The sequence below is a fragment of the Phaseolus vulgaris genome, chromosome 5 (genome assembly GCF_051622355.1).
Source record: "Phaseolus vulgaris cultivar YP4 chromosome 5, ASM5162235v1, whole genome shotgun sequence".
NCBI lineage: Eukaryota > Viridiplantae > Streptophyta > Magnoliopsida > Fabales > Fabaceae > Phaseolus > Phaseolus vulgaris.
The window spans coordinates 41,776,529-41,804,035 of record NC_143502.1 but is presented as its reverse complement, the minus strand read 5'-3'; the positions used below and the strand labels follow the sequence as shown (position 1 = coordinate 41,804,035).

The window sequence follows — 27,507 nt, the reverse complement described above, 5'->3', positions numbered from 1 at the left end:
GTCACAAAAGTATGAAATTCATGTCTTAGCTGGGCAAGGTGTTTTACATAATAAGCTTAAAGAATACCTTAAACAATTCCACAAACCAGTACTCAACTCCAAAAGAAAACTTGATTTGGAAAGGGGTGTTGGTAGTGGTAATCTGGACTTTATGGAATTATAGGGACAGGGTAGTATTCCAAAGTAGTAAACCTGATGCAGAACAAATCTTTTGTGTTGTCCAACTTAAGACTTGAGCATGGACAAGGAATTTGCACCCAAAGTCAATTTTTCTTATTGGGATTTCAATCCTATGTTGTACCTAAAGTTGTTGTGATAGAATCAGGAGGAGTAGCAGTGTCGAGAGAAATATAAGTTAGGGAGGGTATAGAAGTAATCAAGGGAAAGAAATGTGTAAAGGATGACAAAGTAGGGGCCAATATATTCACTTTTCTTTGCAAAAGTCCACATATGCAGATGCACACTGCTGGTAGCTGCGGTTACAGGCTCATACCGTGACATTGTACAAAATCATGAATCTACAAGCAGTAAACGAGCATCACTCACAGCAATAAATCTGCAACTTTCTTCAACTTCAGGATGAAGGTTTGTATACAGCAGAGTCAGATCAATAAGATCAATACATATATGCACAACAATTTAGAGGAATCGTGTTAGAGCCATGTATTGCTAGATTATGTACAATGTTTGGTTATTTTGTTGGTGGGGGAGTGATTGTAACATAATGAACTCTCTAAGTGCTTGTATTTTTTGTAAGTGGGTCCATTCAAGCATATTTGTCTCGAACTCTATTATATTTAGAGGTTGAAACATTCCTCAAATGTTCTTATATATTCGTTAAAAGGAAAAGTTATAGTTAAGTTTTGACAAAAAAATAGTAAGAAATAATTTGCATTCATCATTCATGACCTTTCGCAAGATGCATGATTTGGAGGCTTGCAATTTATATAGAAATACAAAGTAATTCAACCATTGCTTGAAAGAGAGAAACTATATTCAAGTGCATTTAATTCAACTGAATGAAGGTGGGAAAATTTCCTTAAAGTATGTACATTTAAAGAATCACTACCACTTTGTCTATCAATTACTCCACAAAGTTTAGCTTATTTAATATTTTAAATCAACTTCACAGTACACATGCTTTTACCTTTTCAATTTTTCGTCTCAGACGTCTTGCATTAGTAGACCAATATCTGCCTTGGACACACGCAACGCACATGCATTTTACATACTCATGTATCCAAAGAATATTACATACATACTAGCAGAATTAAAGCACGTAAACTTATGATTTTAACATGAAATTCATACAAAATTAGGGGCTTATCCATCAGGATTAAACGTTGCAAAGATAGTTCTGTTTATCCTACGTTGCAGCCTAAAGTTATTAGACTTTGAAATTAACAGGTACTACTACTACAGAAAAAAATAGACTTTGAAACATGTCAAATTAAATTCCAACACAAAATTAATCAATAAAAAAATGATGCACTGCAGGTTTCAACTGCTCCATCCCACAGAGATATATATCTGGGCAAAAAAGAAAAACTACATTTTTAATCTGAATCCTAGTGGCAGATATTGAACATCGTTTAGAATCTGTTGTAGGAGAGCTACAATCACATTTTCTTCTTCACTTGCAAGCCAAACACAATTTGAAACATTGGTTGCACCTTCTCTTTCAGAAGAAGATACAGAAATAGAGGGAAAGAATAGTAGGATTGAAAGGAGAAGAGAAGGGGAAAAAAAGAAGAGAGAGAAAGATGCTGCCCATCCAGTAACAAAATATGGTCTCCTTCCTAGCCAGGAATTTGGAAACAGCCACTTCTGGATCTTTTTCTAAAAGCTCTCTGAAGGGCACTTGTAGTGTGAGTTAATAATGTATATGTAGCCTCCAAACCAGTGTGGTTGGTTGGTAAGAGGGAAAAGAAGCAGCCTTCTCCACAGCAATATGACCATGCAGATACATGTTCTTGTCTTCAATCATCTCTCTTTACGCATAGTACATGTACAAGCTATTTGCAGCAGCACAAGCAATTGAATTCTCAGTCGGATGCCATGCTAAGTGCAGCAACTTTGTTGTGAAGTCAAACGAATTCCCATTAGCATCCACCCCAGGGGCTTCTGCTCCTGTCCAACAATATCAGATATTGGAACTTGTACAAATATTTATGGAATCTTTGCTAAAAAATCTGACTACGGCAAATGAAATAGAATACTGACCCCGTCTTACTACACGTGTTAAACTATTTCCCAGTGATCTAGAAGGCCTTGAAGGGGTTGGAACTTGTCGTCTGAAGGAATGCAAAAGTTAATATGTAATGCTACAGCAATCCCTAGCTAAAAATTATACTTGATGTTGTCAGAGCTCCATAAAATTACCTCATTGGGTTTTTACTGGCTTCTAGAGTTGTTGCCTCAGCACTTCCAGGGGAACAACCAAACACACGGAAGAGATTGCTGGCATCAAGTGAAACAAAATTGTAAGATGCAAGATAAAGAATTCCAGTGGTGATCGAAGCATGGATTAAGTTTGTATAAGAGACCTGTAAGAACCAGTTGCTACACGCAATCCATCACCACTCAGACAACACTCGAACTTGTCAAAAATTGAATCATTTTCATATAAATCACAAAGCTGGCATGTTCAAACAAAAGTTTAGCTAGTTATAACGCAGCAGAGTTGCACAAAGAAATTCCATGTTCATCATTATTCAAACAGATTAATCTAACCTTGGGTCTTAAATACTCGTGAACTTGGAAAGTTGCAACGGGGCCTGAATCCATATTAATGTCCCATAACTGACAAAACAAATCAATTGGTCAAATGGGATCATGCATCTTTAAGAATTTATAAAACACAGGCAGAAATCCTCCATAGTCAGAAATGAAAATAATTGTCTCTTAATCTACACAATTGAATTCAAAAGGAACTGAGATCTAAATGAATAATCTATATTCTGCATTTACTAGAAGTGAAGGTTCATCTCCATCTCAATCAATTTCAAATACATTTGAGTGGTTTCTTTCTCTGCCCTTTTTCCCCACCCATTTGAATGATTTTTTCATGCCTCTTTACATGGATTTTTAGTGTTTCCGTTTTGGTGATGATTATGTATGCATATGCGTAGATAGTTGAATTGGGATTGCATGAGGTACAAGTAAATGTTATTTATGAAGAATTTTGTGTGAATATGTTTTTTTCCTAGTTTATTTTATTTGTATGATTGATTAATATGTGCACATGAATTTGGTGGAAATTTTAACATACAGAGTAAGTTACGAGGTTAAACTCCTGTCAAAATCGTGCTAAAAGAAATTTCCCGACAGTGTTTTTTTCAATATTTATTTCTACAAATATTTAATAAATTGTTAAATAGTGCATATAGTGGGAAATTAAATGAGTAATAGTTTAAACAAAAAGATGCTGGCTCAAAAATAGATGTTGCATCTTTGGCAAATAAGTTCATGAACTTTCAATTTGGCAATTTCCCCCCTCAAATTTTGAAAACTATTTCAATAGCAATACATTTTTCTGCATTTATCATTAGTTAGAAAATAAGTTTCCAAAATATTCTTTTTTTAGCATAAATTAGTTATTGAGATGTTTTAAAGTTAAAGGAGTTTGACTACCAAAACTAAAGTCAAAGGGTATAGTTCAAGAGTTTATGAAAGATTTAACAGAATATTTTGAAACTAGAAAATTTCAAACCTTTAAAGTCATGTAATCACGACTAAGTATGTATCTTCCATCCTTCCCAAATTTTATGTCTGATATAGAAGCAATAATCTCGGTGAAAAATGATCTGGACCCTGGGGCCTCCTGTTCCTCAAATCTGCACCGAATGGCCAAGGGTATTGGTATTGTTTATTAGAGAGTCTACCAGGTATTTAAAAAATACATAAATTCATGCATATAGCTTCAAAAATATCCTGTATCAAAGTCAAGATGAAGAAGAAGAAGAAGAAGAAATAAATGACCTTCCAGAAATTTTACCAACTGTATTGACATTTGCTAAAAACTGAGCCTAATGGGAGGAATGGGATACTTGTTTATCAGCAACCAGCAAGATTACCACAAAGAATTTAAACAATATGTACTTACAGTTTGGAATGAGAATCGCATAATGCTGATTGTCTCAAGTCAACAAGTCGGATTGAACCCTTTGAACTGCTATAGGCCAACATATTACAATGTGTAGGGTGAAATTCTGCTGATGTTATAACCTCTGCAAAAATAACATCTAGGTTCAAGGCTCAACCAAACCAATACTTGAGTCGGATAAAAAATAGAAGCATGCTATTCTTCCTTCATGTTTGCCCTAAAACCCATGAATGACCAATTACTACGTTGACAGCACTAAAACAGACATCAATACAACCTTAAAACCTCATCAATCATTAGCAAATCCCCTCTCACTCTGAAACACCCAACCAACCTTCAACCACTTACTTTTACACTTGATTACAGAACCAGGACTCTGATATGCTAAATTCTAGTCCTTACAGTGTACTACATCAAACAAAGTGAGACTAGAAAGATTTACACAAGCAAAAGGTTCTCAAGGGATGGATGGTTGAGTTTGACCTGGGCAATTTTTTTGACTATGTTTCCCAACTTTAGACCCTAGTTGAGCAGATCAAGATTGAGTCTAGGTGGGGATGTGCCAGCCACACCAGCCCAAAGTTTAGACAAGACCTAATCCGAACTGCAAATATAAAGAGAAAAGGGAGAATGGACTGGTTGCACAAAATTGCATCTAATGTAAGTTGCACACGTTCAATAACAACCAATTTTATCAAAGGAAAAATATAGTATCAATTATAAAATTACACAATACAAACAGAGTTGAACACACATAATATTTATCTATCTTGTCAAATGTTATAGGCCAAATAATTAAAAGACAGCGTGATTCTTTCAACCACCATAAAGTAACAATTGTTTTAAATATATAAAATCAGGCAAGTGTGATTATACTAAATGGCAACACAGTCTGGGAAAATATTTTCTTTGGGCCACACCCAATTTTTAGTATGAACCCAGGTCCAACCCAACTTGATTGCTTAAAGCCTGGTTAAGAAATTTGAGCCCATACCTGTCCCAATTTTTAATAAGTCACCAAGCTAGGTTTGATTAATGAACAGGGTAGGCCATGGCCCATGACAACCCACTGCCAGTCAACTACAACTTATACATTGTAGTTATTTCTTTAAGTATATAAATTGAGTAATTTTAGTGTATTACCAAGTTAGCTATAATGTTTACACTAAAGGATATTTTATTGTCAATCTTACCTGTCAGATCCTCCATATTTGCAGGCTTTACATCAACAATATTAAAACTTTGAGAGCTAATTTCCAGGTTCCAAAGGTTTATTCGCAAATCATCGGCAGATATGAAAGTTTCGCCATCACTAGAAGATATGAGCAACATAAGACCATCAAAATTTGATCAGTATCTAGAAAACTATAGCATTAAAAATAAAAATAAAGTGCACAAAATCATGCAGACATAAAGCAATGAAAGAAAACAACTTGTCATCCTTTCCAGAAACATCGCCACAGTATAGAAATAAAACTAATGAAAGCATGATTGACACTGCATAGCATTTAATTATAATGTGGATCCTGAGTTTTCAATTTCAACCAAAATTTGCTAGAGTACCACAAAATACGGTACATATTAAGAAAACTAAAATTACCTGTTATTTGAAATAGAGTTGATATGATAATCATGAGCGTGTGCATACACTCTACGACATCGAGCAACTAGGCTGCTTTCATGGCTACTTACCTACATATTTTACAACACAAGTTAGTACTACAAATTCTCAAACGAGCAATTGTTGAAGTTTGAAAAATAATGAAATTCAACCATTTCCAAATCTTTCTTCTCTTTCAAAGTACCAAGGTCACGGTACTTAATAAAATAAAAACTAGTAAAAACTGCAAAAATAAAACAATGGAAATAATAAAAAACAATATTAAACTCTACTATTTCTCTTTTAACTTCTTCCACTGATTTCTTTTCTTCAGAAAGGGGACTACGCAGGACAGCTAAAACTTCTTAATGCACAGTCAGAGTCAACACTAAGTTTTAATAGTTATGGGTCCGTGTGATTCTTTGGAACAACTCTTTTAAAGTTCTCTTCTCCTTTAAGGGGAAAATGACCAAAAACATTTTCTGAAAAGCTATTAAAAATTAATCATCTTAATTTTTTATAAAAAGAAAAGGAAGAGCAGATAGCTTTCAAAAGAGTTAGGTGAAGGAGCTTTTAGAGAGAGAAAAAAAAAGAAAACTAGCCTCTCATCACATTCTCCCTGTCCCTGCTTGTCCTCTCACTACCAACTCTCTTGTCTTTCTCACAGGCTGTCTCCTTTAAGCTAAAAAAAGGGAAAACAACCAAACAGCTTCTACTTTACTTCATAACTCTTATTTCGAGTTTAACTTTAAAGTATTTTGAAACAAAAAAAAGAAAGGAAAAAATCTGAATCAAATATAGGCACCAGTATGGTTTTATGTATTTAAATAGAAAATTTTCAAGTTGCTATATTATATCCTAAAATGGATTATGCAAACTTAATCAGCATCATGATTATATATATGTTTGAGGTACCAAGTGTTGCAAGTTCAACCTATTTTTTCCAGGCTGTTTTACCTTCAAAACACTAACTGCATTAAATTTTGAAGAAGGAAAAGCAAGCATTGCAGAACTTTGACCCTTTCATGTTTATCTGATAATTTTTTGGTTGTTTATAGTAAAAGTCATATCATGGAAAATTTTATCCGACTAAAAAAAACAAAACAGAATTGCAAGTGGAAGGGTTGGATACAACTACCATGGGTAATCTCAGTGAAGGCACGCCTCCTGGTGGAAATGAAAAGTCGTTGCTTATATAATTGTATGATCTTTCCGGAGATCCTCCATTTGCAAGATATGGCCTAGAGCTACTTGAATTGCTTGAACTAGCAATACATCCATTCCCCATAGATTTTGAAAGGTCAATATTCATCTCCGAAATTTTTTTGACCCTCTTTTCTTGAACCTGTTCAATTCTCAGATGAGGAAAAATATGAATGAGTGAGTACAGGATGATGGATTGATCAAATTATTCATATGAAGAATATGCAAATATGATTGCAACAACATTCATTTTGTAAACATCACAAGCAAAACAGCCAATGTTTAAATGTTTATTCAAAATAATTCTCCTTTAGGATTTTTTAATAGCAAGATCCTCTTTTATATCTACTTCTCTCACAACGTTCAATCATCTCAATGCATTGAATCAAAATAGCTATTAAGACACCACAAAGCATAATAAAAGTTTGGATGTTAACTTAACAAGAAAAAGATGTTAGCTTAGGCCTCCTGAAAGACAGAAGTGTTCAGAAAAGCAATTATGATATCATGCACGGGAAAAACTACAACCTATACATGCATGCACCCACAAAAGTCATTCCTCTACATGCAAAGGTATACTATTAATTTAGAATTAGTTCAATTAATGATCAACAAATCAAAAATCAGTTATTGATCTTAGATAGAAACACAGTGCCAGTCCTAACACCACTATAGCAGGGTTGCCACCATACTGAAGATTGTCAATATAAGTTATGTAATTTATACTACACATTAGCAATGACTAGAAATTTTAGGGGAAAAATTGAAGATATATTCCAACTTCAAAGTTCTTAATTTTCAAGAGTCGTACGTAGTCACAAGATAAACACACAAAGCAATAACAAAAGAACTCAAGAAATCATAAGGCTAAAAGTCAACTCAGTATGAAAAAAGAAGAGTGAACAACACTGAAACAGGATAGAGGTAGACCAAAGGCAAGACCTGTGAGAGATGAAAAGGACTTGGGTGACAACAGAGCTGACCTATGGTTGACATACAAAAAAGGACAATGAGTTACAAGGCTAGGCTGGAACTATGCCAGCAAGCAGTAGGGCGATCTAGAGGATGTTTGCACAGAAAAGTAAACGGATTTCAAACCCTCTGCTCTTAAAAAAGGAGAAATCATGAAATAACTCCCAAAAAAAGGGTTAATGGCAGGTTTTATAGTTACAGCCATGAATTACCAAGGTTTCTGTGACATTAGTGGGCGAGAGAGCTGCAGAGAAAATATAACACAACAAAATTAGTGCAGTGACATAAAAGACTAAGCACCGTGACAGACTGATTTGAGATACTGCATGCTATTAATAAGTACAGCTCAAGATATAATTGGTAACTTCAGAAGGCTAAGCCTTGCCAATTGAATACAATTAGAAAGATATACGAGCTCAAGCATTAATACATCTCTGGAAACAAAAAACAACTGTCAACATTTGAAACAAGTGACCAAAGTTAGTTCATCAGACATACAACCTTGTTCACAATTTGTCAATGAATTGGTAAATGAAAGCACTAAGTATACCTTCCAAAATTTGATCGTTTTATCATTTGTGGAGAGAAGGAAGAGGGCACCATTAGCTGTTAGGCACCATCTGATTTTGTTGATCTTTTCTTCAATCTCCAAGCTCTTAAGATAGTCAAACTGAAAGGAACATCATACAAGATAAATATCGACACTTCTAAGCCATATGATGTTGGGGTAACATTAGTAGGAAGATGATGATTACCTCAGGTTCGTGACTCTGAAACTCTGTTTTGTAACGAAACTCGGGATGCCTACTAATAGAATAGTCCATCCTCTCCAAATCCCTTCTTGAGGCACCATGCTGCATGTTTCAGCATGCATACATATTACAAATTACAAAATACTAAGTTCATAACATGGAATCTGTCAAAACAAAGTTTAGCTTCTATTTTCCTTAAGTAAAAGGAAAAATCACTTGCACAAGAAAAAAGAGTCTTACATCTTTCGTATCTGTTCTCTCAAAGAGAACCACTCGACCACCCCGATCACCAGTAGCAAGGTGATCACCAGACTTGTCAAATTCAATTGCAGAAATTATGTCCACTGTAGAAAGACACAAAGGGCAATAATCATGAAATGGTCACATTACCATGCAACAAAAGTTAATTCGTATACAAAAACATCAACCAAATTCCTCTTTCTTTTACATTGTTTTCTTTTACATTGTCAAAGGTCTGTATTAAGACCAGACCCAGCAGTCAATCTTCAACACCACTCCCATACTAAGCAACACCAAGATCTAACCCATCGTACTTGAACAAACTCACACATTGATTGACAAACTAAAGCAGTCAATCCTCCACAACAGAAGTGGCTACAGCACAGAGAACACCAAAACCAAACAAGACCCACAATCAAACAAGAATCAAAACACTGGCCCAAAAGCCAAAACAAGCATTACTCGACAAAACAAACAAGGGAGTAATGAACCACGATCCGAAACGGATCGAATCAAACCCTAATCCCAAACCAGGAATTGGATCCGACAAAGAGACGAAAAGCATGTCCCTTTTTCCACGCAGAAATAGGAGGTACGACAATTACCTTCCTGAACCTCTTCCCCTGCCGTGCGTTCCCCGAAGACCTGCGAGAATTTCCAGTCCAGAGGGTGCGGTGGACCCGCCGGAGCTGCCACGACCTCATCGCCAGCGTTCATTGTCCCGAAATCAACGGTCACCGAACACGCGACTGAATCGGCCAATCCTATGAGTGCATCAAAGATCGCTTTCTGGGTTTTCACAAGATCATAGGTTCACAAAGACCCGTCTAAAAAAGAAATAAAATTTCTTTTCTCTTCTCTTCGGGTTCCCAGTTGAACCATTGGAACACAAAAAAGACCAAAATTTCTCTCTCTCCTGCACCCCTTCTCTATCTAAGTTATTCTCTCTCTACAAGGACAAATTCGGAATTCTCTGTATTAAAATATTACTCAGCAAACCGTTCTTTGGCCTCCAACATGAAAAAAAAAACAAAACAAAGACATAATCACACGTACACACTAACTCACTGTGTTTAGTTCTCCCTCCACAATAGGGTTTTGTTTGTTTTTTACACACTGTAAAAAAATATATAATTTTAAAACTTTTGTTGTGTGATATGATATCCTCATTCGTTGTTCCACATCGAAGTGGAGAACCTCGTTTGATTGGACTATGATACTACCGAGAGTACACATGTGTGGCTGGACTGTGTGGTACAGTCAGGTGAGGTTAAGAATATTTTCCAAGATGATTCAATTCAACTTAGTTAATTAATTAAGGGTTTGTTTGGATAGTTGAATTAAACAAATCACATTGTAGGAAATGACTTCAATGTCCTTGCATTTTTTTATTACTAGAGCAATACCCTAATATAAAGGAAGAATTTTTAGGAAGTATTTTAAATCAATGAGTTGAAAAAAAAGAAGACAAAAATTGGGTCATGGAAAATAACATTGTGTTGCATGTTGTGACAATGGTGAACAGAGAAAACACACATGCAATGCAAGCAAAAGTGTGTGATGATACCTTAACTTTGTTTCCATTCCAAAATTGTGTGAGCAATAACTTGATTTTGACATGGAGATGGAAGCTTACTCACAAGTACATTACCACAGTTTCACTAACTGTTTGGAGTTTTGTTCTCAAATGATGTTAGTGTTCTGTAAAATATACTATTTATGTATATTTCACCACTCATTCTCTTATTTTCTTTCTAATATAAAATTCAAATGTTTTGTCAATCTTTCAAACTTTATCTACCAAACAAGACCTTCCAAACTTAATAATTAACTCAAACTTCATTATCAAGACACCATGCCATCTTTTCAAAAGTTAAATAATCAATATTATTAATTGATAATTAATTCAATCTTATAAGTTAACATATTAATTAAACATTTGATTTTAAACAATTTTATCTTGTTAAGAAGGTAATGTATATCACTAAAAAAAACATTAAATAAAAATCAATAGAGAAAAAAAAAATTAGTTATTATATAAATTAAATTAAATACTATTATATATTTTTAATTTTTAAAATTAATTTTTATTTATATTTTTTATTAGTGTATATTGTTTATTATTTTATTTTGTTTGAGGAGAAAAGGATTATTTAGCATGGATAATGAGAAATTGTTCATGGATTGAAGTTGAGTCTTGAAATTGACATGGCACCATGATGAAGGGGAATAAGACATTTTTTTTTCTTGGAACAAATAGTGTGTAGGTTAGGTACAAGTGCAGTGAAAGTCAATAAGTAAATAAATGTTATATTAAATTGCTAAATAATCTCATTCATTTATCTAAATCTTTCAATAAAAAATATTTATAAGACTCTCTTAAACATATTTATTATTATTGACTAAATTTTATTAAAAGTGAATTTTTGTTATCTGAATTCTAAGGCAACTATTTTTTGTCAAAAATAATTTTTAATGAATAATTAGAAAGTTATGTTAAGAAAAGCTTTAGAAAATAATATGCACAATGAGTCACTAATTGGAAAAATTTGTTTTAGACACTCTTATCATTTAAATTCAGGTTAAGAATAAATCTTAAATTAAGGATAGAAAACTAAAACCGACAACATAAAAGTAATTAATTGTTTTGGATAACTATTCCTGCATCATAGCTAGCTTCTTATCTTATGTATATGAATGAATGACTACAAAAGTAAAAAGTTTTAAATGTCAAAACATTAAAAAGCTTTAAATGTAATAATGTTTTATCCCAATGTAATAATGAATAATTTTGTGCAAATTATTTTCCATAAACCTGCTGTGCAATATGGGATAATAAAAAGAAAGTTAAAATTATAATATAATGTGTTTGTTAACTAAATGTGTTAAATTACAATAATAACAAATTACAATATTAAAAAATTAAATAGATAATGCAAGTTATATGTACATGTCTAATCAATCAAAAATAAAATTAAAAGTTAGATGTAAGAATAAATAAAAAATAAAAATATACGTTATAATAGTAATTCAAAACATAGTTATAAATTATACTAATTTATTATACCTGTCAAATTTAAAGTGTTAATCACATTATAGGATAAAGTCAACATATTTTAAATAAGATAACACGTAAAATTTAAAAATTATTATAAATGTAAAGTAAAAATAATACTCATTGTTATAGAAAAATATATATAGTTGTAGAAATGTAATTACCAGTATAGTCATATAGACATGTATATATGAAACAATACTATTATTCTAAAGTACATTATATTATTTAATCAATAAATTTAAAATAAACAATTGATTAACGAATTTAATTTAATAACTATTACATAAATTTTTGACCAAAAAATTGTAATAAATAACAAAAAATTAAGAGAAAAAAAATAATGTTATTGATAAAACATGTCAAGCAATAAATAATAAAAAGTGATGAATTAGAGTCATAAATTAAGTGTTGAACAATATTAAATTATAATGTTAACACATTTCAATGATCAGGATAAATAACTTGAATGTAAAATTGGTGGAAGGAAAGATATGAATATAAAAAACTAAATTTCATACTTCTACTCTTGTATCTTAACAAGTAGAAATATTATTTTGTCTATACAATCGTATGAATAGAAAATTTGATAAAACATTATATTTATTATAAAATTTTAAATTTGATAAGACTCTTCTTCTATTATTTTGCAAATTATTTTTCAAAAAAGATATTGGGCAATATAGAATAATGAAAAGAAAGTTAAAATTATAATATAATGTGATTGTTAACTAACATCTTCGTGTATTATACACTAATCTTGTTAGTGTAGTGATTAAAAATTATATGACAAAATTTTGTTTTAACAAAATATTAATAATAAATGTGTAATAGACTGAATTTAACTATTACACTTTTCCCAATTTTTTATTTATACCTTGACTTTTTTATCACTTAAAATTTGTTAACTTAATTATAAAATGAAAAATAAAATTTTATAAAAAACACAATAGTTTATTTAAATTTAAACCTTCTTCATATTACCTTTTGAATATATTTATTAAAACTATTTAACCTCTCTATAAATATATTTAACGTATTAAATTTAAGATGTAAAATCTTACACGAAATATTGTTAAGAAGACCTGATGTAAAATAAAAATCTTAAATTTAAGGATATGGATTTTAAGAATGATAAATTTTATTTTAATCTTCATACAATAATTAAATTATAAAAGATCTAATAACAAATATTGTAAATCATTTAGATTAAATATATAAAATTAAAACTTATAATAATATTTTCACTACAAGAAGAAAATCATGAAATAGAAACAAATTTTTAGAGACAAAAATAATTAGTTGCAATAATAACTAAATTAGAGACCATTTTAGAAACTAAGAAAAGATTAGTTTATATTATTGTTAAATAGTTTATAAATTGGTATCTAATTAGCAACCACCAAGGTTTTAACTACCAATTATTTAGTTTCTAAATTTGGTAACAAAAACTTTGGTTGCTAATTATATACCAATTTAGAAACTATTTAACAATAATAAAAACTAATTTAGAAACTATTTTTTTTACTTTCTAAAATGGTCTCTAATTTAATTATTATTGTAACTAATTATTTTGATAGCTAAAAATTGATTTTTATTTTATGATTTTTTTTATTATTTAGAAAGTAGTAAAATACTTGAGATTCATTTAAAATAAAATAAAAAATCTTAAAAAGGGTATGCCACAATGGAGTTGTTGGTGGATGCAATTTTCACAGTAAAAAATAGTTAATTATTGAGATTATAGAAAATACAAACTAATTAACCTAACCCTGAATCATTGGGTCAGTGACCTAGTCTTTATGGTGGAGATGAAAATGATGCAAGAAAAGTTTTTGAAGTATTTTCATCTCAGATTTCAAGATAATAATTGATAATAATCAAGCATTTAATTACTTTCTTTGATTCTACTATGTAAATAAAAAAATAAAAAAATCAAGTAACATAGAAGAAAAAGTAAATTTATAAATTGTTTAATATTTCTTCCAAAAGAATAAAAGTTGATATAAATTGGTGACATTTTTTCTAATCCAGTCCCAACAATTGTACCTGTACTTTTCTTCTGCTGTCCTATTAATTGTGATATGAGTTTTGTTAAGCAATAAATTGTCTGTTTCTCCTTGTAGTTCATCTTTATCTGCTTCTTCTTCAACTTGTTCTTTAGTTAGAAGGAGAAAATTGCAGTACTTATGTATCTCATTTTTATTTTGTCCTCATCATCATAATGCTAAGTAAATATGCTTCATCACTGACACCATCTTCATCTACTCAGACTGCAACATTGGAAGGTCCTGATTCAATCATCATGTAATTCTCTAGAATCATCAAAACTCTGTTTAGAAAGGTCATCAAACAATTAATTAGCCTCATAATACCAATCATTTGGTTTTAATTACTTTCTTCAAATAACTACAAAACAATCCATCAATTGTTTCTGTCCAACAACCTTAGCAAGATTCTTTCACTACCAACAATTAATCAAACTAATTATATATATATAAGGTACCTAAGTATTTTATTATTATATATTTTTTCAAACACTACAACAAAATCATAAAATAAAAATTAATATTGATAAAAAAATAATTAGTTACTATAAAAACTAAATTAGAAACCATTTTAAAAATTAAAAAAAAATTGGTTTTTAAATTAGTTTTTATTAAATTATTTCTAAAGTGGTATATAATTAGCTACCAAAGTTTTTCTACAAATTTTAGAATATAAATAATTGATAGTTAAAACTTAGTAGCTAATTAGATATCAATTTAAAAACTATTTAACAATAATAGAAACTAATTTAAAAACCAAAAATTTTTTTAGTCTCTAAAATAGTCTCTAATTTAGTTATTATAACAATTAATTACTTTTTTTTCTAAAATTGATTTATATTTCATGATTTTCTTGTAGTGAAAATTATTTTTATCCACCAATTGAAAGTTTGTTATCTTATATATAGTTTATTCAAAAATTTAGGTAAAACAAAAAAATTTAATAATTCGATTAATATAAATAAAAATGGATTTATTATATACTAATGAATATGAATACACTTACGCCAAGTTTTTATTCAATTAAAATGTATATAATTTTTATAATTTTATAAATAATACAATTTAATATATATAATTTTGTACAAATAATATTTTTGTTATTTTTAAAAGATAAGTTAGTTTATGATCTTTCTATTACCTTTTTTTTTTCAGAAAAACAAATTTAGATTTCACAATTTTTTCAAGTTTATGTATCCAGGACTTAATTCAGGGTAATTTTACTATTAAATAAGTTCTTCTTAAGATCTTTGCCCTATTCATATTTGTTGGTGGTAGTGTTCATATGTTTGATTCTTATTATTATGTTTTGAACACAATTTAAGTAATAATAAAGTATGTTTAAGAAAGTGTGATAAGAAAATATAAATAAAATGCATAAGCATGAGAGATAATATAAAGAAGATGGTTTGAATTGATTGATGGTTTTGAGGTATGTGATGGGCATGTGAAGGGAAAATGGTGATATTCCTCTTCTCTAATATTTAACCTTATCTCATATTAAAGGAATATGTTACGTGTGTCTATGCAAAGGCTTCTAGACAAAAAATAAACACTCAAACTTACAATTTTTATTACTAAACACACCTCATTCCTTACAACACACAAAACGCCAAAATTTATGTATGTGTAAATGCCTCATGTGTAGTGTCCATTATTCTTATTATTTTCAAAGTGAATTTAAAGTTTATTTTTAAAAATGATATTAAAATTATAATTGAAATTTATATTAACAAAAATTATTAGATTTATAGTGTTATCTTATCCAGACTTATAATTTGCTTTATAAGATAAGTATTTAAACTATATTATATATATTGATTTGAAGTCAAGTGAGAACAGTGTTGTTGTTCTTACATGATGTAAGAGATAAAAATAATATTACTAGAAGCCATGATGGCAACAGGAACCTAGAGAAACAACTTTTAAAATAGTTATATATAAATACATTTTTTAGATCAAGAAGACTGGTTTTTTTAATCTGAGTAATGTGTCGTTTTCAAAATCTAAAACTCAAATTCAAATTAGTATGAACTAATTTTAAATATGTAAGCACAGTGATAAAGTATATACAATACTTCATACTTAATAGAAGACAACTTTTACTTACTAACAAAGTGATTAGAATTCGTAAAATCCTTAAAATTTATAATATTTTTTTATAAAAAAATAATAAATAAATATGAGTTAGTATAGAGGGACAAGAGTGAAAAACATAGAGCGTATAATATAAAGATAGTTAGAGAATAAAAACATTATCTATGCAATGTAGTTAGTGTCTTATGTCTTAAGTGGTTCTTGTTATTCAATTTGTATTGTTAAAAAAAAAAGGAAGTTGGTGTCTTGCAAAACAAACAAAGAAGCACAATCTCTAAATGCAGGTGAGATTTTGTAACGTGATGAGATCCAGGTATAGATGCTGAATGAGATGCACATGCCAAATTCACAATTTAGCAACTTAACAAAATAATGAACCAAACCAAAATAGCAAAAGACATATTCTTTTAGCCAACACAGTGGATTTCATATCTGGCCAACTAACACCATTTAATTCCCCACTAATATTCCCTTTCATTTCATATTTTTTTCATCACATGTCACATGACTTTAACCCATATACCACACCTTCTTTTCTCAGCCCTTAGATTGTTTGACCAATCAAATGTTCATCCCATCCAATGGCTCTAACAATGGAACTTTATTCCCAATAGGAATAACAACAAATGTTCCATGAAAATCCATAACTTTTGGGTTCCTTAGGGTTTACGTTCACTATAAATACCCTTTGATTTTCAAGTTTGGATCCAAGCAAGACACGATTTTGAGAGCAGTTGCAGACACCCAATAGGAATCTGATTCCAGAGAAAGGAGATTTGTTCTTCTGGGACATTTCCATTTTTGTCTTGCACACTTACAATGGCTGGAATTGTAGTGGTTTTTGACTTTGACAAGACCATTGTCGACTGTGACAGTGATAACTGGGTTGTTGATGAGTTGGGTTTCAATGTTCTGTTCAATCGTCTTCTTCCTACCATGCCTTGGAACACTCTCATGGTATAAGCTTTTCATTTGATATGTAATTTTGTTTTTCATTGAAAATGGATTCAATTATTTCATATCTTTTCAACAAATCATCTTCAAACACATTCTTTGTCAAACTCTTGTAGATAAGTTCTTGTCTTCTTAGTTGAGTTCTTTTGAAACTTATAAAATTATACAAACCTGTGATTTATATAGTTTTTTAACACGTTTTAATTAGTAATGGAAAATATATTATTAATATATGTTAAAAAGCGTGCTGAAAGTACATTTCACCCTCTTTGGTCTCTTACTATTTGCATTGTGGTTTGGTTTTGACTTTAACAGGATAGGATGATGATGGAGCTTCATTCCCATGGAAAAACCATTGATGACATTGTGCAAGTTCTTCAAAGGATTCCTATACACCCCAGAATAATCCCTGCCATTAAAGCAGTTCATTCTTTAGGGTATGTTACGCATATCTTCTTATTTTTATTCGGAAGAAAATGATGAAATAGAAATCAATTTTTAGAGACCAAAATAATTAGTTACAATAGAAACTAAAATAGAGACCATTTTAGAAACTAAAAAAAAATTAGTTTCTAAATTATTTTCTATTATTTTTAAATAGTTTTTAAATTGGTATCTAATTAGCAACTAAAGTTTTAGATACCAATTATTTAGTTTCTAAATTTAGTCTCTAAAACCTTGGTTGCTAATTAGATACCAATTTATAAACTATTTAACAATAATAGAAAATAATATAAACTAATTTAGAAACCAAATTTCTTTTTAGTTTCTAAAATGGTATCTAATTTAGTTACTATTGTAACTAATTATTTTGGTTTCTAGAAATTGGTTTCTAGAAATTGGTTTCTATTTCATGATTTTCTTGTAGTGTTGATTTATCCATTTGTTGATATTTTTTTGAATGTTTGGAAGAGTTTTGTTAGTTGTTCATATAAGGTTAAAGTTTTTGTTAGAAAGAAATTAAGATTTTCACTTTCGATTTGTATAAGAGTTGAATTATCTCTAAAATGATTTACATATCTTTTACTGATAAAAAAATTTATTTAATTTTTTCTTCGATTTTCTTTTAATAGTAATATTATTGTAAGTGGAAGTGGATGATATGCGGTAACATTTGTGATTTTCAGGTGTGATTTGAGGATTGTAAGTGATGCAAACACCTTCTTCATCGAGACAATTTTAAAACACTTAAAAATAAGAGAATGCTTCTCAGATATCAACACTAATCCAAGTTATATCAATGAAGATGGAAGGCTACAAATTTTGCCTTACCATGACTTCAACAACTTTTCCCATGGATGCACTTTGTGCCCTCCCAACATGTGCAAGGTCTATATATTACAACTATCACTTAAATTCATGCATAATATTCACTACAAGAAAATCATGAAATAAAAACCAATTTTTAGAGACCAAAATAATTAGTTGCAATAGTAACTAAATTAGAGATCATTTTAGAAAGTAAAAAGAAATTTGGTTTCTAAATTAGTTTATATTATTTTCTATTATTGTTAAATAGTTTCTAAATTGGTATCTAATTAGCAACCAAGGTTTTAGAGACTAAATTTAGAAACTAAATAATTGGTATCTAAAACCTTAGTTGCTAATTAGATACCAATTTAGAAACTATTTAACAATAATAGAAAATAATAGAAACTAATTTAGAAACTAATTTTTTTGTTAGTTTCCAAAATGGTCTCTATTTTAGTTCCTATTGTAACTAATTATTTTGGTCTCTAAAAATTGGTTTCTATTTCATGATTTTCTTGTAGTGATTGTACCAAACTTCACACTAAACAACACTAAGAACATGGTTCCCACTTTGGCCAATTAATTTATTGGTAAGTTGTGACCTAAATGGTTGATCATATCTTAAACAACTCTCTCCTAATGAAACAAATTTTGAAATGTAATGAAACTAATTTTTAGTATTTTGCCATAATGGAAAGTTAACATTGTCTAGGAATTGGGTTTTTGAAAGAGATTGAGAAAATGATATAAGAGTTTCCCTTGCAGGGTGGAATCATAGAGAAAATCCAAGAGTCATTAGGAGAAAAGAAGAGATTGATCTATCTTGGGGATGGTAGTGGAGACTATTGCCCAAGCTTGAGGCTGAAAGAACAAGACTTTATGATGCCCAGAAAGAATTTTCCTGTGTGGGAATTGATATGCAAAGACCCTTTACTTGTTAAAGCTCAAATTCATGAATGGACCAATGGAGAAGAGCTTGAAAGAATTTCATTGCAGCTAATCAACAAAATTTGTTCTGGAGAAAGTGATGAGTTCATTTCATCCAATTGCAAGCTGCATATTATGTGCATGTTTGGTTCGCATTAAAAAACAAGTTATTGATAAAAATTTTGTCAATTTTATTAAGAAGTAGACTTCAATTATAACTAAGATATTATAACTAAGAAGGTTGAGACTCTTAGTTCTGTGTGAGACTATATATTTTATGATAATTGTGATAGATCTTAAATGATTTTGATATCATAGTAAAAAACAAATTTTAATCTTAATTCAACCTTATTAAGTCGCTTATAAAATAGTATATTTATGTATCGTTTTTGTTAACCTATGTGTTTTGTTATAATCCTCCCATATTTTTGTATTTTTTTTAATAATATTTTTTTATGTGATGAAAAATAATGGTTGTTACTTGAGGTGTCAGCATAGATGAGATGTCAAGTCCCGCGAAGTTTATTTTTCCTTATCCCTGTTAGGTTCTAGATCCTTTGGCCTGTATACGGTTGATTCGGTAAAGCTAGTTAGCGCTTGGTTTGGTTGGTCTTTTGACCGGCGGTTTTGGGTGTCGAGTTAGGAGTTAAATTGTATGTGTGTTTGTAAAAGGGTTGGACCATCCTGAAGTGGTTCTCATTTATTGATTTTTTATTGCTGATAAAAAAAAAAATAGATGAGATGTCAAGTTGTACAGTGATGTCTAACATAAAAGCTTTTATTTAAAAAAAAATAGTTTCTAAATTGTTTCTAATGAGCTACAAAGGTTTTTGCTATCAAATTTAGAATCTAAATAATTGGTAGTTAAAATATTGGTAGTTAATTAAATACCAATTTAGAAACTATTTATCAATAATATAAACTAATTTAGAAACTAATAATTTTTTTAGTCTTTAAAATAGTCTTTAATTTAGTCACTATAATAACTAATTATTTTTTTCCTTTAAAATTAGTTTTTATTTAATGATTTTCTTGTAGTGATAATACAATATAAAAATAAAATAATGATTTTGAATAAAACAGCAATAGTTTAAAAACTAAATTTTACATATTTCAAAATGTATTTTTATCAATAAAATTAATTTTAATATAAAATTATATTTAGACATGTACATTTTTCAACATTGTCATATACTTAACAAATAATTTTATGAAACATCTATGGTTGAATAAATTACTTTAACATTTTTCACTTATCCGCTAATTTTTTTTTAACTAACTTTCGAGATATGTTTCAAGCTTTAGCATTTAATTTGAGTGTAATATTTTGAGAACAATGGCTTTTTGATACGATTAACAAAAATGTTAGCTTACGAAGACATTGCGGGAAAAAAATAGTTTGTCGTGAATATGAAAATAAGAAAATATATTGTTTATTTTGGTTTTAAAAATAACATTTTTTAGGAAACAATATTTCTCATGAATAGTCTTTAGTCATATTTAAAATAAATGGAAGTGGAAATCTAGCTTTTTCAAGTTAAAAGAAAAGTTCTATGAAGACAAAAATAGTAAGTTACTGCAATTAAATTACTCAACATGATAATAAGTTAAATTTTTTAATAAAATAATAAATATATCACTGATCGAATTCTAAAAAAATTATATACAATACTTTTAGTAATATTTTTATCATTCAAAATGAATTTAGCTATTTTTAAGAATTACAATTGCTAAACGAATGCCCAAATACGAAAAGACATTTATGGTGTGTTTGGATTGGGGAGTGGATTTGAGGGAGTGAATTTGTAGTGATTTAAGAGGAAAGTGTGAAGAAAGTGAGGTTGTTTGGATTAAGGTATATTAGAGTGAATTTGTGAAGAAAATTTATTGAAGTTTGTGAGTCATGTGATGGTTGTAAGGAAATTTTTATTTTTTTTAAATGTATAAAAGGTAAGTTTACAAATTTACCCTTATTTTAAAAATATTTAAATAATAAAATATGAAATATTTTTGTATAAATTTGAATTAAGTAAAAACTTTTATTTCAACCTCAAATAAATTTTAATATAAAAGACATAATTTTATTTTATTCTTTCATAGTTTTTATATTTATATTACTAATTTATTTTCTTTTAATATTATTATATAAATATATTGATATTATTATTATTATATAAATATACTGATATTATTATTATACAAATATATTTATTTTATTATTATATTATATTATATTATTATAATAATTAAGTATAATATTATCAAATTTATAACATAGTATGTTACAAACTTTTATAAAATAATCGATTTTCAGAATCCATTAATTTATTTAATTTATTATGTTATAAATTTTATAATTAATTATTTTATCTTTATTATAATATAAATATATATAATACTTTTTATTGTAATATATAAAATAGTGTTATTTTATGTGTATAAAAGAATGAGGGTAATCTTGACTTTTTGTTTGAATTCCTTTATCTTTCTTTGCTTTTCTTTGCTACATAGAAGGGGCTGAATTTATCCTTCTGCCACAAATTCTTGCCTTTCTTTCCTTACATTTGAATGGATACAAACACACTCCTTCTTTCCTTTTCTATCCGCATGAACAGTATTCATGCGGAAACAAACAGGCCCTTATGGTGCATTCTAAAAAGTTAAGTTAAAAGATGAAGTGTTTATATTATAAACATGGAAAAAATGTGTTTTTTTTATTATTAATGAGAGTGAAAAAGAGAGAGAAAGAATGTAAAGAGAGTATAAAGGAGGGGTGTCAATATGGGCTCATCGGTAGTGTATTCGTCCGTTTCAATTTAGTTCGTCATGTATTGATTCGTTTCGTTTAAGTAATGCGATATCAATCTATTGATCTATCTTGTATAAAGAATGATCCATATAAATTCACATAAAAAATTAATTTTATTTTAAAATAAAAAATATCAATTCACTTATAATAGATATAAAAAATAAAATTTGGAGGAAGTAATTTTGTATTTTTTTATTAAGATGTTTCTTCATGCACCCATTAAATTTCTTCATGTACCTCATCAATTTTGAAATTTACTTCTCATAACATAAAAGTTAATTATGAAAATGAAAATTTAGAAGAAAAAACTAAATTCTAAAACAACCTTTCCAAAACAACTATTTTACCTTTCGAAATCTAGAATAATTATTTTAACATATGGAATTCAATTTTTAGAATTGATGGGGTACAACAAATTTTTTTTTTGAGAAAGTGTAAGAAGAAACACATTTTTTTATTATTACGAGGACTTGCGAACTGGTTCGTCCATCCCGTCCTTGGTTCGTGCAAGTTGCAGGTTATGCGGGACGAGATTAAACGGGTCAGAAAACTAAAATAGTGAGACCACTCTGCATGGTTCATCCTGCATTGTCACCCTAGTATAAAGTAATATTATATATTAGAGAGAGAAAAATGTTAAAATGAGAAAAAATAATGAAAGTGTATGTGATTGATATAACAGAGAAATTTAAGTTTAAGTGTTTTGTTTGGGTTGTGTGACTATTATCCGTGAGACAATGCAGGAATTTAAGTCTTGATTTTTTTTTTTTATGTTGGTACTCTTTAATTTGTTTGTCTGACTTATTAGTTTAGATGTGTTTTTAACATGTGTCTTTTAGTTTCTTCATTTTGTTGGCATTCCTTTTTGAGTGTGGGTTTGTTGGATGTGTGTTTTATTTTCATATTCTATAAAAGTGTTTTTTTTTATTCTTTCTTGTTCATAAAAAAAACTATTGAAAAATTAATTACTGTGAAATGGTAAATCGTCAAATAATTTTCTATGTAAACTGCACTGTGTTATATATGCTACAGGCCTTCGAATCCTATAAAATATAATCTTTATTGAATGTATAACTCCATAAGATTCCTTGGAATAAAAAAAAATTCCATCTATCATGCATGCTTACGTGCAAGCTACCCTTTTCTTTGCCTATAAATACACTCATTTCTGAGTCTAGAGGATCACATTCACACTCACAAAGATAAGCTTTTGCACACTTAATAATGGCTGGGATTGTGGTGGTTTTTGACTTCGACTCAACGATCATCGAGTGTGACAGTGACAATTGGGTTCTTGATGAGTTTGGTCTCACTCAAAAGTTCTATGACCTTCTTCCCAACACTCTTTGGAACCCTCTCATGGTTTTCTCTATTTTTCTTCATTTTCTTGCTGTAATTTCTTTCCTCATAGAAAAACAGATCATTTTTTTAATGGTCCTAAAACTTCACAGGATAAGATGATGGATGAACTTCACTCACAAGGAAAAACAATTGAAGATATTGTACAAGTTCTGAACAGGACTCCAATGCATCCCTCCATTGTCCCAGCCATACAAGCAGCATATTCCCTTGGGTATATTTATATACTTTCTTTAAAAATTTCTCTAAAGCTCAATTGAAGGGCTGGTCATGGATTATTTTCAAAGTTCTTTCAGTTTATTTCTTCTTTTCAAATTGATGTCTTGATCCTTTGGTTTATATGTTTTCAATTAAAAACAAGTAATTTGTGTTAGGTCGAATAGGTGATTCCTTCTGCTATTTGTGAGAGGTTGTTGTTGTTATTTGGACTATTGTAAGTTTTCTGTCACGTATGTATAAGAGTTAGATCATATCTGAAGTTATTCATATTTATTTATTTTTTCTTACTGATAAAAAAAACTCCAATACATTAAATCACTCTTAGGTTTGATATTTCATGAACATGCTTGTGAATATTTCAACAAAAAAAACCATCATGGTGGAAATGCTTTGCATGAAATTTCACATATGTGATGAAAGGGTTAACCAACATGTGGTATCTTTGATTCTTTGTAATTTATTTTCCTTGATAATGGTGATGCTAACCCTAAGATGACATTATTATGTTGAGGTGTGAGCTGAAGATTGTGAGCGATGCAAACAGTTTCTTTATTGAAAGGATTTTGAAGCATCATGGGGTTTGGAATTGTTTCTCTGACATCACTGCAAATCCCAGCTATGTTAATGAAGAAGGGAGACTCAGAGTTTGCCCCTACCATGACTATGCCAAATCTTCTCATGGATGTAATCTCTGTCCACCAAACATGTGCAAGGCAACTCCACTAACTCCATCTCTTTCTGTTTCTTTATTTATGGCACACTCATTAATTCTCACATTTATTCTTTCACTTCTACTGCTATGCAAAATAATTTCTAATTTTAATTGGGTTTTATACTTTGATTTTTTTTACTAAATGTGTAATTTAACAACTTCTTTTTTATTAGTAATAATAAATAAATAAATAAATACGAATCATTTTAGAGATAACTCAACCATTATAAAAAATAAAGTGAAAGAAAAAATAAAAATAAGATAAAACCTTACGTCCCAACCTAAGTTAAACTTCCAACAAAAATTGTCGACTAACCCAAATTCCAAAAAAATCTACACAACCTAATTATCAAAATAGATAAAATTTTAAAAAAATTATTAAAATGAATACATCGTACCATATCAAAGTGATACGATTTCAATTAAAATTTGATTATACTAAAATCGTGTCACAAACTTCAATATTGAATTGACTTCAAATCATCGTGTAAATCTGACACAACTTCAATTTAAAGTCGTGTTAATGTGACATAATTTCAATGTAATCAGATTTCAACCAAATTCATACCACCATCATAGTACGACTCATTCATTTAGATAATTTTTTAAAATTTTATCCATTCGATAATGCATCGTGAAATTGTATGAATAATAAAAGTTCGTTTTTACTTTTCAGTAATTTTAAAATACTGAAAAGGTATTTTTTATATAAAAGATATTATTCTTGTAGGAGGGTAGTCAAATTTTCTTTTGACTATATTCAATTATTGAGCACACTGTCTTTATTATTGACCACACGTCATGTTCCATCTTTCTGGTGTATGTCATAATGCCATAATCCAAGTGAAACTTTTGACCAAAAACTACTAATTAAATTTTATTAATACTACCATATCAAAGGTTCAACTTTTTGAAGCCATTAATGATTGACACTTTTCGTAATGTTACACAGGGATTGGTGATAGAAAGGATCCAAAATGATGGTGCAGAAGAGAAGAAGTACATTTATCTTGGAGATGGAAATGGAGACTTCTGCCCTAGTTTGAAGCTGAAAGATAAGGACTATTTGATGCCTAGAAGGAATTTTCCATTGTGTGATTTAGTGTCAAAAAACCCTAATCACATAAAACCAGAGGTGCATGCATGGAGAAATGGGGAAGAACTTTATGATGTTATGCTCCATATTATCAACAAAATAATTGGTGAAGGAAAGAGCAGTGTTAGTAGTTCTTCTACTCCAACAATATCAATTGATTGCAAGTTGGGGTCAATTTCAATTGATGTTCATAATAACCCTTTGCCTAAAGCACTTCCAGTTCCTCAATAATCTATCTCAAAATCATTCCTACTTTATTTTGCTGTCAGTTCTTTGCTTTTGCAGAAAGTGTATGAGGCTTTAGCCTCCTATTATTAATGAAAATAAGACAATGAATAAACTATATTTTATTCACTAAAACTAGTGAATTTATATATATATATATATATATATATATATATATAATATAGTTGAAGCACGTATGGAATCAAGCAGCATTGTTTAAATAATTGTATTTAGGGTTGCAGAAAAAAAATTGTGTTTTGTGAATTTATTTAACAAATTTGTTATCAGATGAATCTATCCTATATAGCATTACATTTACATAATTTTGTTATCAGATGAATCTATCCTTTATAACAAATTTGTTATAAGATGAATTTATATAGCATTTTTTAAATAAGGGTATCTATCGGTGGATGATATTGCTAAGAAGTTTTCTAATGAAGATGGTGGTGTTGCAGTTATCTATGTAAAATTGTACATTTAAATGTAGTGCTCAGAATTGGGTTTGAACAATTTTTTTTTATGGATGTGCTAAGTGAAAGTTGTGTTTCAGAGGAGGTTTTTGAGGAATTTAAACATATTAGTGGTCTTAATATGATTGTATATATACCTTTTGTAATTTGTGTTTCTTGTACTCTAGAATACATATGTGTTGTATAAAGTTGTGGAACAGCTAAGTATATCTGAAATGTGACTTCTTAGTATAGTTGGTTTTTTATGTAATTAATTAGTTGAGCAGGATTTTGTAAGAATTGTTCAAATGATGTTGATTTTGGAATACAAGAGTATGTAGTTTTTTTGAATATTGAATATTAGGTTAAAAAATGTCTTGATTAGACCTTCTTTTGTAATAGAGTTGTAACACCTCTCAAATATTTTATATTTATTTATTATTTTCTATCAAATTTTTTTAACCAACTAAATACATCAAAGCTACTTACCGTGCCAAGATTAAGGTTCTCAATAAGTAATTGGAAAAGATATATAAATTAGAAAACATAAATATCAATCTCGAAATCAACCTTGAAAAATAAATTATAAAATTGAAACTACTCGTTTATGGATCTTTTATTTCAAATATTATTTTTCATAGGTGAAAAATAGATTAGAATTAAAAAAAATATATTTGAAGAATAAATTCCTAATTAAAAAATATTTAGTTTTAAAAAGTAAACAAAAAATGAAGAAAAAAAAAAGATGATAAATAATAAAATAAATCTTATTTTTAGGTTATATCTATCACCCTCACTAAACTACCAAACTTAATTCTCCTTTCCTTTTATTTTCTCAGCCAAACATACACTACAAAAAAAAATATGAAATAGAAACCAATTTTTAGATACCAAAATAATTAGTTGCAATTGTAACTAAATTAGATACCATTTTAGAAACTAAACAAAAAATTGGTTTCTAAATTAGTTTATATTATTGTTAAATAGTTTATAAATTGGTATCTAATTAGCAACCAAGGTTTTAACTACCAATTATTTAGTTTCTAAATTTGGTCTCTAAAATATTGGTTGCTAATTAGATACCAATTTAGAAACTATTTAACAATAATATAAACTAATTTAGAAACCAATTTTTTTTTTAGTTTATAAAATGGTCTTTAATTTAGTTTTTATTGCAACTAATTATTTTGGTCTCTAAAAATTGGTTTCTATTTCATGATTTTCTTATAGTGAATGTATAGTTTTTTTTAAAAGGATTAGGTCACTTAAGTACTCCTAAAATCCATATTTTCTTTTTAATGATAAAAATAAATATACCCTAAAAGGAAAAGAATATTCCATATTTCTTAGATCAATGATTACTTCTTCTTTTTCAATATTTCAAAGCACTAATTTAACTTGGAGAAATATAAATGAGAAAAGTGAAATCCA

At 29.1% G+C, this 27,507-nt stretch overlaps 3 protein-coding genes across 8 annotated transcripts; 2 read left to right on the top strand and 1 right to left on the bottom strand.

Moving 5' to 3' along the window:
• Positions 1 to 1,450: 1,450 nt before the first annotated feature.
• LOC137835868 (serine/threonine protein phosphatase 2A 55 kDa regulatory subunit B beta isoform) lies at positions 1,451 to 9,992 on the bottom strand. 4 transcript variants are annotated; one of them, XM_068644605.2, is made up of 14 exons: positions 9,478 to 9,992; positions 8,873 to 8,976; positions 8,636 to 8,734; positions 8,431 to 8,550; positions 6,841 to 7,050; positions 5,706 to 5,797; positions 5,299 to 5,417; positions 4,106 to 4,229; positions 3,713 to 3,836; positions 2,734 to 2,802; positions 2,547 to 2,638; positions 2,383 to 2,460; positions 2,224 to 2,294; positions 1,451 to 2,130 (listed from the first exon to the last, which is right to left on the bottom strand). In XM_068644605.2, the coding sequence occupies exons 1-14, from the start codon at positions 9,587 to 9,589 to the stop codon at positions 1,994 to 1,996; spliced, it is 1,551 nt and encodes a 516-aa protein (XP_068500706.2). In that variant the 5' UTR covers positions 9,590 to 9,992; the 3' UTR covers positions 1,451 to 1,993. The 4 variants fall into 4 exon arrangements, with proteins under 4 accessions (XP_068500706.2, XP_068500708.2, XP_068500707.2 ...); XM_068644607.2 differs by having other exon boundaries at positions 1,451 to 2,124; XM_068644606.2 differs by having other exon boundaries at positions 6,844 to 7,050; positions 9,478 to 9,920.
• Positions 9,993 to 16,781: 6,789 nt separating this feature from the next.
• On the top strand, positions 16,782 to 19,950 carry LOC137835866 (inorganic pyrophosphatase 2). 3 transcript variants are annotated; one of them, XM_068644603.2, is made up of 4 exons: positions 16,782 to 17,029; positions 17,342 to 17,463; positions 18,154 to 18,355; positions 19,043 to 19,950. In XM_068644603.2, the coding sequence occupies exons 1-4, from the start codon at positions 16,892 to 16,894 to the stop codon at positions 19,361 to 19,363; spliced, it is 783 nt and encodes a 260-aa protein (XP_068500704.2). In that variant the 5' UTR covers positions 16,782 to 16,891; the 3' UTR covers positions 19,364 to 19,950. The 3 variants fall into 3 exon arrangements, with proteins under 3 accessions (XP_068500704.2, XP_090158084.1, XP_090158085.1); XM_090301958.1 differs by having other exon boundaries at positions 16,796 to 17,029; positions 18,154 to 18,169; positions 19,043 to 19,490; XM_090301959.1 differs by lacking the exon at positions 18,154 to 18,355 and having other exon boundaries at positions 16,796 to 17,029; positions 19,043 to 19,106.
• Positions 19,951 to 23,192: 3,242 nt separating this feature from the next.
• On the top strand, positions 23,193 to 25,739 carry LOC137835867 (inorganic pyrophosphatase 2). Its single transcript, XM_068644604.2, has 4 exons — positions 23,193 to 23,375; positions 23,465 to 23,586; positions 24,103 to 24,304; positions 25,256 to 25,739. Exons 1-4 carry the CDS (start codon positions 23,238 to 23,240, stop codon positions 25,628 to 25,630), a joined length of 837 nt encoding a protein of 278 aa, XP_068500705.2. The 5' UTR covers positions 23,193 to 23,237; the 3' UTR covers positions 25,631 to 25,739.
• Positions 25,740 to 27,507: the final 1,768 nt, after the last annotated feature.

Excerpts from the sequence above, each read along its gene's own strand:
- LOC137835868 (XM_068644605.2), bottom strand. The coding sequence starts at position 9,589 with ATGAACGCTGGCGATGAGGTCGTGGCAGCTCCGGCGGGTCCACCGCAC. Across the intron at positions 5,418-5,705 it reads AACTCTATTTCAAATAACAG|TGATGGCGAAACTTTCATAT; the intron begins GTAATTTTAGTT and ends CATATCTTCTAG. Across the intron at positions 2,461-2,546 it reads GTAGCAACTGGTTCTTACAG|CAATCTCTTCCGTGTGTTTG; the intron begins GTCTCTTATACA and ends ACTTGATGCCAG.
- LOC137835866 (XM_068644603.2), top strand. The coding sequence starts at position 16,892 with ATGGCTGGAATTGTAGTGGTTTTTGACTTTGACAAGACCATTGTCGAC. Across the intron at positions 17,464-18,153 it reads AAAGCAGTTCATTCTTTAGG|GTGTGATTTGAGGATTGTAA; the intron begins GTATGTTACGCA and ends TGTGATTTTCAG. Across the intron at positions 18,356-19,042 it reads GCCCTCCCAACATGTGCAAG|GGTGGAATCATAGAGAAAAT; the intron begins GTCTATATATTA and ends TTTCCCTTGCAG.
- LOC137835867 (XM_068644604.2), top strand. The coding sequence starts at position 23,238 with ATGGCTGGGATTGTGGTGGTTTTTGACTTCGACTCAACGATCATCGAG. Across the intron at positions 23,587-24,102 it reads CAAGCAGCATATTCCCTTGG|GTGTGAGCTGAAGATTGTGA; the intron begins GTATATTTATAT and ends TATTATGTTGAG. Across the intron at positions 24,305-25,255 it reads GTCCACCAAACATGTGCAAG|GGATTGGTGATAGAAAGGAT; the intron begins GCAACTCCACTA and ends AATGTTACACAG.